Source organism: Setaria viridis, chromosome 5 (assembly GCF_005286985.2).
Source record: "Setaria viridis chromosome 5, Setaria_viridis_v4.0, whole genome shotgun sequence".
Classification (NCBI taxonomy): Eukaryota; Viridiplantae; Streptophyta; class Magnoliopsida; order Poales; family Poaceae; genus Setaria; species Setaria viridis.
The window spans coordinates 10,615,785-10,628,305 of NC_048267.2; the positions used below are offsets into that span (position 1 = coordinate 10,615,785).

At 49.8% G+C, this 12,521-nt stretch overlaps 2 protein-coding genes and 1 pseudogene across 4 annotated transcripts; 2 read left to right on the top strand and 1 right to left on the bottom strand.

Annotated features, from left to right (window-relative positions):
* Positions 1-1,963: 1,963 nt before the first annotated feature.
* LOC117855768 (phospholipase A1-Igamma1, chloroplastic) lies at positions 1,964-4,363 on the bottom strand. The gene has a single exon (XM_034738141.2). It carries the CDS (start codon positions 4,280-4,282, stop codon positions 2,567-2,569), a length of 1,716 nt encoding a protein of 571 aa, XP_034594032.1. The 5' UTR covers positions 4,283-4,363; the 3' UTR covers positions 1,964-2,566.
* Positions 4,364-5,235: 872 nt separating this feature from the next.
* Positions 5,236-9,516, top strand: LOC117854540 (pentatricopeptide repeat-containing protein At4g21190). Of its 3 annotated transcripts, none has more exons than XM_034736764.2 (8): positions 5,236-5,454; positions 6,393-6,414; positions 6,502-6,621; positions 6,941-7,051; positions 7,433-7,576; positions 7,657-7,869; positions 7,982-8,186; positions 8,356-9,516. In XM_034736764.2, exons 1-8 carry the CDS (start codon positions 5,366-5,368, stop codon positions 8,403-8,405), a joined length of 954 nt encoding a protein of 317 aa, XP_034592655.1. In that variant the 5' UTR covers positions 5,236-5,365; the 3' UTR covers positions 8,406-9,516. The 3 variants fall into 3 exon arrangements, with proteins under 3 accessions (XP_034592655.1, XP_034592656.1, XP_034592658.1); XM_034736765.2 differs by having other exon boundaries at positions 6,532-6,621; XM_034736767.2 differs by lacking the exon at positions 5,236-5,454 and adding an exon at positions 5,476-5,869.
* A 1,946-nt stretch (positions 9,517-11,462) lies between these two features.
* Positions 11,463-12,487, top strand: LOC117856218 (phospholipase A1-Igamma1, chloroplastic-like; annotated as a pseudogene).
* Positions 12,488-12,521: the final 34 nt, after the last annotated feature.

The window sequence follows — 12,521 nt, forward strand, 5'->3', positions numbered from 1 at the left end:
ATCTTGGGGACATAAGCAAGCTCGAAATCTGGAGAGAAGGTAGCATTCTGCGCTGGTCCATCCCTGTGACCAGGCCCTGATGAGAGACCTCCAGCAATTGTAGTAGTATAACCTAACACCGAGAAATTGTAGCAAGAAATCAGAAGAAAAAACAAGTAATTGATCAAAACAAAAATGCCTGTACAGCTTTCTTTTCCAAGTAGCAAAATTCTCAGGCACAATTAGGGGGTGTTTGGCAGCACCCCACCTCACAAAACCAGATCCACTCCACCAACTTCACACTTTCCCACACTTTTCCAGCTTCACTCCACCAACTTCAGAAAAACATGAAGCTGCTGCACATGTTTGGCTGGTGACAGTGCTCCAGCTCCAAAAACATGAACACTTGTTGTGAATAGTCTATTTTACCCTTTGTGAACGGACCCACATGTTTGTCTCTTCTTTTTCCTTCCCTCCTCTTCTTCTGCTTGCGCTCGAAGTAATCAGAACCACATATGCAGAGGCGGCGCGGCCGACGCAGGAAGGGGGAGACGCAGAGGGGAGACGTGGCTGGGAAGTAATCAGAACCACTGCCAAGCTTTCTCTTTCGCCTCTCTCCTCTCTTCTCCTTCGGTCCTCCCTGTCCTCGGCGACGCTGGTCCGCGCGGCCTGCCGCGAGCGGTGGGGCCCATGAACGGCGGCGAGCGGGTAGGCGAGGGTCGCCGCGCGGGAGGCACAGCCACGCGCGGAACACGGCACCGAGCTGGCTGGCGGGGTACATCGCGCGGGCGCTGAGGCGCGACAGTGGTCTGTACATCTTGGAGCACGAGGATGCCGTGCTGTTTCGGCATCTTTCCCTGCTCTGCTCTCAAATCCGAATAGCAGCAGCAAGCAGCACATTTCCTTTCTTCGCCGTTCATCTGTTCCGAACCAGCAGCTCTCCTCAATTTAATCTACCCATTTGTTTACGACCTTCACCAAATCTAGCACCTGTAGTACAGGGAGCCAAGCTTACATTGGAGCTCATCCAAGCAGCCAGCGGGCTCTCCCATTCCAACACACCGAAGCTTCAATCCAAGTCCACAACTGCAGAACAGTCCCATGGCGAGGGAGATGACTCTTTCCTCCCCTCCTCTTCCTCTGCCGGCCAGGGAGACGTGGCCAGCACGCCGCTGCCGGGTGGGGGTGGCGCGGTCCGGCGAGCAGGGGCCGCGCGGCCGATGTAGGAAAGGGGTGGCGAGGTTCGGCGATCAAGGTGGCGTGGGCGCGGCTGATGTGGGCAGGGGTGACGTGGAAAAATTAGAAATGAACCGGTACATTGTGTAACGAGTGGTAAATGTGGGTAAATAATCCCCGACTTCACGAGGAAGTTCGATGTTTTTGGAGCACCTCCTAAGGTACTCTAGGAAAAACATGGATCTAACCTCTAGCTCCACGTTTTTTTCTGGAGCTTGAGTTTGTAGAGCTGGACGTGTTTGGCAGGCAATTTTGTGAAGTTGGTGAAGTGGAGCTGTTTTTTCTAAAGCGGAGTGTTGCCAAATACCCCCTAACTCTGCATGGTATGATGGCACCACTCCATACTACTCGTACAAAAGTTTTGCCGGAAAATTCTGGGCAAAATCTCAATCCAACCAGGCAATTACTGGGGCCTCACTCGGAATGCGAAAGGCGTTCCTAACATTGCAAGCCTAACATAAATGAGACCAAGTCTACAGACATCCACCAACCGGTAATGCCCTAACTGACAATCGAGGCGAGGAACTGCTAGCAGGGAGACGATTAGACTAACGAGGCATGCACGCACGCACGAAGACGGAGGGGGCGGACGAACTCGTTCACGCAGCGTGGGTTTGATTAGGTGTATCATTTGATTAATGTATGGAATGATATAAAATAATAATGATCTTTTTGTTTGGTTGGGTGAATTGTACCATCCCATCTAGGATGAAGCCATCCCACTTAATATATTATTATAATAATAAGAGTGAACCATATGGTACAAGTAAATTGGTTGAACCCTACCCTCCATGATCATCCATACATGCATCATGTGGTGCATACAACCAAATACACCCGCAATCACGCTCACTCACCATTGGGCGACACCTTGTGGACGACGCCATAGAGTTGGCCGGCGACGTAGACGCAGTGCGCGTCGTAGACGTTGTCGGTGCCCCGCTTCCCCCCGTGAGCCCCGCGCGGCCCCGCGCGGGGGAGGCTATGCCTGGAGCCAGCCCTGCGCCGGATCTGCGCGTCGGATTGGGGCCTCGTGCCTGGCCGCCGGTTTTGATGAGGAGAGATGAGAGAGAGGGGGAGGGAGGAGGAGCCCGCAAGGGGATACCGGTGGAGAGGAAATGGGAGAGCTCGAGAGGAGGCAGCGGGACGAGAGCACGTAGCCTAGGACCTCGGGAGATGGCAGCTCGGGCCGCTGGCACGCGTCGAGGGTGGGCGGCGGGGTGGTTTTTTCGCAAAATGGCATGCGGGCGGTTTTCTCTTCTTGTATAGAAATATTTTGGAACATAGGGGGCGGACATCTTTACTGTAGACGGAAGGCCTCCCCTGGATCTGAAATTGATTAGCGAAAAACTTAAGGGATTTTTCGCAAAGTTGTGTGCGCATGTGGCAGCCTCCGGACCACGTGATTGTCTGCGATCGGACCGCCGCGAAAAAGGGGCGATGTGGCCAGGCCCAGGGGGCGCGGCAGGAACTTCGGAATAAGGGGAGTTGATAGGCCACACATAATTAAGCTTGACGTGGTGAGACCGAGCCGCTGGAGGTAGTGGTCGGTGTCCTCCGGGTGTTCGGCGATGTCCCTGTGGCGTGGCCGCAGAACCCATCGTCCGTCCTCCGTCTTGACCAAGCCCTTGTTCTCCGCCTGGTACCACACCGGCGGCACCTTGTGCTCGTCGCGGAGGAAGTCGGTCGACTTGTTCACCAGCGCCGGGTCCCTCCCACTGAGCTCGAACCCCTCGCCGCGGCCCCGGAAGCCGTCGAGCAGGTGGAGATGCGCCTCCAGGTTATGGTAGCACGTGATGTCGATGGTGTCCTTGAGGAACGGCGACGCCCTATGGTCGAGCTCCAGCGCCACGCCCAGGTGCGTGTACACGCCGGCCACGCCCAGCCCGTCCACCGCCCGCAGCACCGCCTCCGGGAACGCCGCCTCGTTGAAGATCGCGCCGGGGACCTTGGGCACCCAGTCGTGCACGTTCACGACGCGGAGCGCCCGCACGCCGAGCTCCCGCTCGAACCGCTCCCGGAACCCAAGGTTCCCCACACGCGGCCCCGCGAAGGAGAACACGCAGACCGGCGCCGCCCCGCCGCTCGGCGTCGCGTTCGCGCCCGTCTCCGCGACGTCGAAGGCGTTGAGCATCGCCAGCGCGCTGCCCAGGCTGTGGCCGGTGATCGTCACGCTCACCTCCTCGCCCCGGCCGTGGTAGAGCTCCACCAGCTTCCGCACCTCCGCCAGCGCCTGCTCCCGCGCCGAGTACCTGCAGAAGCGGCAGTCCACGTCCTTGCCGGTGTAGAGCTCCGCGAACCCCATCTCGACCTTCACGTTGGGGTCCGGGCACGGGATCCCCATCTCGCACAAAGGCCTCTGGTTGGTCGTCAGGTCGGCCACCCACTCGAGGCGGGTGGTCGTGCCGCGCCACACGACGGCGATGTCCCGGCGGCCGATGCGCGCCGTCTCCTCATCAGTCGACACGGCGACGTAGCCGATGAAGGTGCCCGACTCGCTCCACAGCTTGTCGTCGTCGGCGGACTTGTGCTTCGGGTTCCCGAAGTTGGGGAGCTTGAGCTCGTTGCAGGTGGCGTAGAGGTAGCGGCTGACCTCGTAGCCGGCGCCGACGAGGCCGACGTCCTCGAAGAAGGTCTTGGCCGGGTACCTGCAGCTGCCTGAGTAGGGGGAGAAGCGTTCGTAGTCGAAGCTGTCGTAGGTAGCCTGCGCGAACTCGCCGTAGCGGATGAGCTCCGCGCGGAGCACTGGGTCGATGGGGTCCAGAAGCCCCTCCCAGTTGCTGCTGCCGTGGATCTCCCGCCACCGCGCGGCCAGTTGCCCGTCGTCGGAGCGCCCGGACGTTTCGGCGAGCTGAGACTGAGAGCCACGGTCAATGTCCCCGGTCACTGCCGGGGCCCACCGGTCGGTTGTCGCCACCGAGGCGACCTGGCAGGAACAACGATGGCGTTGCGCCGCGTTAGGGAGCGACCGCCCCCCGGTCAAGGGCTGTTGCTGCTGGAAGACGATCAGCGTCGGCCGGCGATGGCTGATGGGGAGGCTCGGGCAGGAAGAGAAGCTGGCTGCCATTGTCAGTTGCTTTGGTGTGATCGATGAGATGAGAATGAGACCATGCTAGCTGCTTGTGCAGTGCTACTGTCTCCTTGGTTGCTTTGGGAGTGTTTGAGCTTGGAGGAGGAAGCAGTGTGTATATATAGGCATGCATGGGGTGGGTGGGGATGAGTTGAACATGCATCGTGACAGTGGTTTTGGCACGTCATGCGTGTCAAAACTTGGCACCAACGACGCGTGCATGACCACGCCTCTGGCTGGGAGGAATGAAGTATAGGACACGCCCCGCGTCGCGAGTCGCGACTCTAGTCATGCACGACCGTGGCAGCTGCGCGCGTTCCACGGCCGGGCCTGCACCTACCTCAACCGGATCGGACAAAACGTCCCTGTGGTACACCCGGCCCAGTCCATACGCTAACGTTCAGATGTCTACACACGCTGGGTCAAACGTACTGTACACAGAAGAGTGTCTTTCCATGGGAACAAGCACGGATTCATATCGTGCGACTATTTCTAGGTAGGATCGATGGCTGCAAGAAGGAGCTCGGAAAAGGGAAATGTTATTACATGCGTGCGAGATGGACTTTATCTCGTTCCCAAATTTTTCCTTTTTTTTCAGCAGAAAAATTGTCGAGCAACAGATCAAGGACTGTGATTGAATCGAATTTCTTGGCTGCCACGGAAATACTCCATTCATTTTATTTATTTTAATTTTTTAGATACATACTTTTTAATATATATTTGTACACAATGTATATCTAAATGAGTAACGAAAGTTATGAATTTAGAAAAGTTAAAATAACTTGCAATTGAATTTAGAATAGAGAAAATAGGTGGGAATCCGTTGAATCGGATTTTTGCTATTGCGCCTCGTTGGACTGTGATTTTTGCTATGCTCGTTGGGCTAGACCTACTCTACGGCCCAAGCAAGAGCCAGCACACACACAAGTACACACAACCTCTTGTGTGTGGAATTTGCGAGCCCAGCCCACACGGATCTCAGAGCGACGCCGCCGCTCGTCGCGTCTCTGCCTTCGCCAGCGGCGCCGCTCCCAAATCCCAACCCAAGGCCGCGGTGAGGAGCTTCCCGCCGCCGCAGCCATGCTTGGGCATCTCCGGCGCTCCCTCCGCGCTCTTCACGGCTTACCCATCACCGGCCGCGCCGCCTGCAGACCCGTCCCCCTCCACCAGTGAGTTCCGTCTCTTTCGTTACCCACTCCCCTAGTCCACTACCATTAGTCTACAACCCTACCTTCCATCCTTCCTTGAGAATTCAGATCACCAATTCACCATGCCCGCACCCCAGCAAATCAACACCGCTACCACTTACCTAGACGTAGTGGCGGTGTCGGACGGCCATTTCACTTTTGATTACAGAAAGGGATTGTTGCTTGATGCCGACCTTGTGCCGGACCCCGCTCTGTTCCTGTTTACCTCTTCACACTAGGATACCCACATCTCATTTCTCCGTAGTGTACGTTTTCCAAATGAGGGTGTCGAGCTCGGTGTCCATTGAACCGTAGAATTGGGCCATATAAGCTGACTTTGTGGAGTACTCCCCATCAGCCTTGAGGTTCCAAGTAATGTGATCAGGGCTGTCTTCGGGTAACTCAACTGCTCACACTCTAGATTTCCCCCTAGTGTTGTCAAGTGCTGAATAGAGTTGCTAATGTGACAGTATAAGAGACACTTGGAACGTCTCATTTTCTTTCCTCTCATCATTCTTGTTTCGAATTTGGGCGCTCCTGCTAGTTTTATTTTATGGAGTAATTATCTTGGATGGTCCCACTAAAATTCAACGATTAACTACCTAGTACTGTTCTTTACTAGTTGTTCAAACAAGTAGCTTGTGCATTGATTCCACTAGCAATGGGATTTTTTTTCTTTTCCTTTTTTCCCCTTGAGGAAATCAAGATATGTTTTCTGATACTAAAATATTTCCAGTTATATATGGAAAGTAGTTTTTTCCCCATTTGCAAGCGTCTATATCGATGGGGGTAGAAATTGTATTTCTAAATATTTGATTGACAAACTATAATTACAAGTTCCCTTTTACTATCTTCACAGTTCATTGTTTCTTAAGGAGATAGTGTTTGATAAACTTTTCGTTTTTATTTACACTGTGCAGATTTTGGAGTTCCCATATACAGGTACACTCCTCTGCATCCTAAGCAAGAAGTTGCTCTTCCTTAATTTTGTTTACTCCTAAACTATCTGCCCCTCTAAAATCTGTTTAGTCCATATCTGGTTCTGGTTGGTGTAACAAGCATGCTGCCAGAGATTTCTCTACTTCCAAAAACATGACCAGCGGTGGAGTATATCTTCAAAAGGAGTTGGAATCAACTAAGCCCATGAAGGTACCCACAATGCTATCACATTTTGTTTTTTATTGAAATATTTCTATATATCCTATAATTATTTCGTATTGCTAGTTTTTCCTTCTGGTTGTTCACTACTCAGAAAATCCTATATTATTTTTATTTGCTCAGCATTCAAATAGCCTGGTTGATTTTCAAACTAGATGGAATTCTTCAGTGTTTCTACTAGGATGCACTGATTGCATAGAATAGCTTCTTGCACATCCGGGTTGCTTCCATATGAGCATTTGGATTTGTTTAGATTCAAAACTGTGGCACTACATAAGGTGGAGATTAAGAGTTTATCTTTCTTTCACAGGATACTGATATTATAATCAATCGCATACAAAAGAGCACAAGGGAATTGGAACAAGGGCCTATTGGAAAAAATCTGTCTTCAGAGGAGAAAAGGAAATTTCTTTTCAACACTGTATGTGTGTGTACAGTTTTCTTTCACTTGCATGATAATAGATAGTAGTGAGTTAACATTTCTCATGATTCGGGTAGAACAATGATAGCGGCTAATTCATTATATGATGAATTGTTGTCCTAGGAAAGTAGATTATGCTAGCACCCATTGGCTCTTCTTTGAATGACTATTAGGATTGTATCCTCCGTGTATAAAAAGATGAAAACAGTGCGTTAATCTTTTGGTATTGACCTGGGTGCAGATATTATAGCCTGCCTTCTTATTCAGTGTGCACTTGTGCATATTGAAAATTCTCAAGAAAAAAACCATTTTTATTGAAGTCATTTAGCTGCTATTGCCCAGTGCAACAAAATTACTAAATGCCACATTCGCTAACTGCAGCTCCTTGGCCTCGAAGATTCAAGGGAAGCTGTTTACAGCACCCTTGATGCTTGGGTTGCCTTTGAGCAGGATTTTCCTCTGGCTTCACTAAAGCAAGCACTTTCAGTTCTTGAAAAGGAGGGACAATGGCATAGAATTATCCAGGTATTATATATTGTAAGGTGCCTTCAATTGTATTTATCTTCTATACACCGTGAATAAATTGCATGCAACTAAATCCTCAGGTGATAAAATGGATGCTGAGCAAAGGGCAAGGAAATACAATGAACACATATGAGCTACTAGTGCGTGCACTTGAGAAGGATAATAGAGCTGAGGAAGCACATATAATGTGGCAGAAAAAAACAAGCCATGACCTGCATTCGGTTCCTTGGCGATTCTGCCATCATATGTTGTCTATCTACTATAGAAACAATATGCTCGACAGGCTTGTGAAGGTTTGGACCTTAACTTTGTAACTTTCTGATGCAGTTTTGATTTATTTTTTATGCATTTTTATTTCATAGCATGACATATGAATTACTTCACCTGCCTGTGCTGATGACTTAGCTCTTCAAAGATTTAGAAGCCTGTGGTCGTAAACCTCGAAGCAAAGATATTATACGAAAAGTTGGAGATGCATACGAAATGCAAGGAAAACTAGAAGAAAAGATAGTGTTGCTTGAAAATTACAAGGATTTATACAGCAAGCCATCTCGAGATTATCGAAAGAAAGGCTCCAAATCCAAAAAGACTCAGATGAATAAAACAGACGGTTAGTTCCCATTCCTCATGTGAAAAGTTATTTCAGACACTGTAGACACACCTGTGAAATTTCCAGCCTCTTCAAATGCGTAATTTAGTTCTTTTAGAGGATATATGACAATCATTGTTTAATCTTGAGAGTATCACTACTAATTATGACATTATTATATGACAAGCAGGAGTTCTTAGAGTTCTTGGCCAATCATGCGATGAGCCAAACGATGGCTGACCCGACGGTATCTGATGCTCAACGACAGGCAGAACCAACCATGCTACTTGCCTAGGCAGGATTCGTTGCTCCGAGTAGTGCTGGCTCCATTGCAAATGTGAGATATCCCGTTGACGACATACAAGTGGATACACCATGCAAGTTGGTTATACCTTATGAAAGGAAACAAAATAAGTTTCGAGAGGTCGCAACCAGCATGACAGTAACGGATCATGTGTTCCCAAAGGCACCTGCTAGAATACGCCTGGGTGCAAGTTGTTACAGTGTTGGATGAGTCGTGCGAGATAGACATCCCTACTGATGAGTGGATTGAGGTTCTCGGTGATGCGATGAACCAGTACATACTGTAGCATCGTCAAGATATCGTTCTGAATGCATCGCCAGAAACCTCACGGCCGAGCCAAGAACTACCCCTTCCAGATTCAAATGTTGACACGGAGGAGCTAACGCTGTCACATGTGCAGGGAGCTAACAATGAGGACGAGCAGCAAATGCTATCATCTGTCCGAGAAGCTCTCAATGAGGATGATGGGACATAAGTACTAGAAGGCGATGAACGGGTAGATGATTTAGAAGTTAATGATCCAACATCGCCTTTGCCGGCATCACCTCCCAATAGGCCAGCGACACCTCGTATAGTCAACACATATGAAAAGGCTCCATCAGCAGACGTCGAGTTTTTAAACGTATTGAAGAAGAAGGCTTCATTTTCCGGTGAAAAATCTGTAACTCGTAGCGCCTCTCGGCAAAAGGAAAAGGATCAAAACCTCAATTTCTTTGCGTCAGATGATGTCCCAATGGATTATGAGCATGGCAAACCATTCTTATATCGGTGGGATCTGCTGGAGGGCCCATGGGAACTGAATAAGTTGCATGTATGGATCATGAATGCACTGAAGCAAGGCATTTGAGCAATCACTGCGCATGTCCCAACTAAGCTTTTCCTTGGCGTTGGCGTTCTCTCATACCAGATTGTGATCGATTTCGAGAATTTTCACAGACTTTACCGTCGACAACATCTCGACGTGAATCTCATTTCCGTATGGTGCTTGTAAATCCACATGTACCGCGGACACGAGTTTTAAATACATACGTATTTTATTTATTTCAAGTACCTGAGTAACCTATTCTGTAGGATGCAATGGAGGAAGGAAGAATTGATGCACGACAGGTTCAAGGTAGCGTACCTTGACCCAGCACGAATAAGCGAGCCAGTGTGCAAGCTCAAAATGACGGAAACGATCAAAGCACAAATAGAAGTAGAGACATAAGCGGAGAAAGATGCTATAAAAATAAAAGCCCACGGAGAAGAAATGCACAAAGTGTTCGTATACATTGCAAAAGTAATAAAGAAAAAAAGCTAATAAGGATTATGGCCCTGTTTGGCATGGCTCCAACTCCGGATGGAGCTGCTCCACTCCAGAACTCCACATGGAGCCAGCTCCGCTCCAAAACTCCAGAACAAAAATGGGATGTTTGGCTAGATGGGTGCTCTCAGCTCCAAAAAAGATCGATTTCAGTGTGGATTGCCATTGTTGCAGCCCAATTAAGGCCCCACTTGTCATCCTCTCTATCCCATCTTCTTCATCCCCCCTTTCCACTGCACTATGCCGCACACGGGAGACCCTCCACGGGCGGCGGGCTGGGCGGCGGGCGGTGACGGGCGGCGGGGCCGGCCGGCCACGGGAGTGGCGACAGGCGGGGCTCTGGCGGCGAGTGGGGCTCGGGAGAATAGAATGAAACGTTTTTTTTGTAACCAGTGGCATTGGTGGGTAATTACCCACCAACTCCACGAGGAGGTTCAAAAGAGAGGTTTCTGGAGTAGCAAAAGAGGTGCTCCAAAACTCCACCTCCATTTGCACTACAGCTCCATGGAGTTGGCAACTCCATGAAGTTTTGGAGTTGGGGTGTTTGGCTGAATTTTTTGATGGAGTTGCTGGAGTTTAGAAGTGGAGCCGTGCCAAACAGGGCCTATATCACGGCTCTTTATGGTTTTGAGTAAGCTAGTTTTAATTACTATATATATACTAGGTATATATATACTGGGTGATATTTAATGCTGTATATAATATAAATTATTTTAATATAATTTGCATCATTATTTTACCCAAAATAGGAGAAGCAGTGGTCCTCGACTCAGCCAGCTATCATAGAGATAGGTACAAGGATTTTATAGGCATTATACAAAAATAAGATATTCCTTGGCGGTACTTAAATGCATGTTGACATTCTATGAACCTAACTTGTATTACTAATTCTTGTCTTTATATCCTCAAAGTGCATACAAGTTTTACATACTAAAAGATCCAAAAAGGACGAAACCTATGAAAATAATATATCATAGATTCGTAAGAACATAATACATAAAAACTTGGTTCTTTTATATAACGTAGACTTGTCATTAATAACAACTCATCATTTTTCTATTTGTTTGCATTGCCACAGGCAACCTCCCGGCTCTGTGCTATGCGGATATTACGTGTGCGAGTTCATTAGAAACAATGGGAGGTACCGAACGAACCCTGAAGACGCAAGTCTCTTATACACTGCCATGTACTAACTTCTTAATGGTAATACATCCTAATCTTCATTTACTGTATATTTATAGATGCCTGACAGTAATTATAGCAAGATCGAAGACAAACAAATCGACAACATTTGTACGGACATGGTGAGGTTCATCCTATGCGAGATTTGTTATGAGGATGGAGCATTCTTTGATAAAGATGGCGTGTTGATGGCGGACGAGCGCACAAATCTTCGTAGATGGGCGTAGTAGTTTTAATATTAGCGTGGCAAAGAATAGCTCTATTCCAAATGTTGGATTTTTAATAATGTGAATTATATATTATCTACGATGCAATTTTTAATAATGAGAATTATCTATTATTCAAGTTTGTTGTTAAGTGGTTGGAGATACATATTTCAATTTGACAGCTAAAAAATGACGGGAAATAAAAATTATAAATAACTCACGGAAATAATATATTGAATGGGAAAATATATATTCCTGGCGAGCGGCATAAGCACCCGACGGCATAGAAATCGTCTGTGCTGATGGGTGATGTAATCACACTGCTAGCACAGAAAGCATCAAGGTGGCTAACATCATCTGCCACCAGAGAGCGGTGTGTGCTGGTGGGCAGTTCTAACCGCCAGCAATTGGCTGCGTGGTGGCTGGAGATCCACGGTGCCGGCAACTGGGATGGGCTTCTGGACCCATCGACACGGTGCTCCGCGCTGAGGTCATCCGCTACAGCGAGTTTGTGCAGGCCACCAGCTTCGACTACGACCGCTTCTCCCCTTACTGTGGCAGCTGCAGGTCCCGACCAAGACCTTCTTCCAGGACGTTGGCCTCGCTGGTTCCGGGTACGAGGTCAGCCGCTACCTCTACGCCACCTGTAATGACCTCAAGCTCCCCAACTTCGTTAACCGGAAGCACAAGTCCGCCGCCGCCGACAAGCTGTGGAGCGTGTCGGGCACCTTCATCGACTACGTGGCGGTGTCGACCGACGAGGAGACGGCGCGCATTGGTCGCCGGGACATCGTTGTCGCGTGGCGTGGCACGATCACCCGGCTCGAGTTGGGTGGCCGACCTGACGGTGAACCAGAGGCGGCTGAGCGACATGGGCATCCCGTGCTCGGACCCCGACGTGAAGGTGGAGATGGGGTTCACGGAGCTCTACACCGGCAAGGACGCGGAGTGCCACTTCTGCAGGTACTCGGCGCGGGAGCAACTGCTGGCGGAGGTGCACAGGCTGGTGAAGCATTACCACCGCAAGGGCGAGGAGGTGAGCGTGACGGTCACCGGCCACAGCCTGGGCAGCGAGCTGGCGATGCTCAACGCCTTCAACATCGCCGAGATCAGCGCGAATGCCTCGTCGCCGGGCGGCAGGGCGGCGCCGGTCTGCGTGTTCTCCTTCGTGGGGCCGCGCGTCGGGAACCTCAAGTTCCGGGAGTGGTTCGAGCAGGAGCTCGGCGTGCGGGCACTCCGTGTCGTGAATGTGCACAACAGCGTGCCCAAGGTGCCCGGCGTGTTCTTGAACGAGGCGGCCAATTATATTAAAAAGAAGGGCATCTAGATGGGAGAAAATAAAAACACGTGGCGCAGGACTA

Coding starts and splice junctions, on each gene's coding strand:
- LOC117855768 (XM_034738141.2), bottom strand. CDS start 4,282: ATGGCAGCCAGCTTCTCTTCCTGCCCGAGCCTCCCCATCAGCCATCGC.
- LOC117854540 (XM_034736764.2), top strand. CDS start 5,366: ATGCTTGGGCATCTCCGGCGCTCCCTCCGCGCTCTTCACGGCTTACCC. Junction 5,455..6,392: donor AGACCCGTCCCCCTCCACCA/GTGAGTTCCGTC, acceptor TACACTGTGCAG/ATTTTGGAGTTCCCATATAC. Junction 6,415..6,501: donor TTTGGAGTTCCCATATACAG/GTACACTCCTCT, acceptor AAATCTGTTTAG/TCCATATCTGGTTCTGGTTG.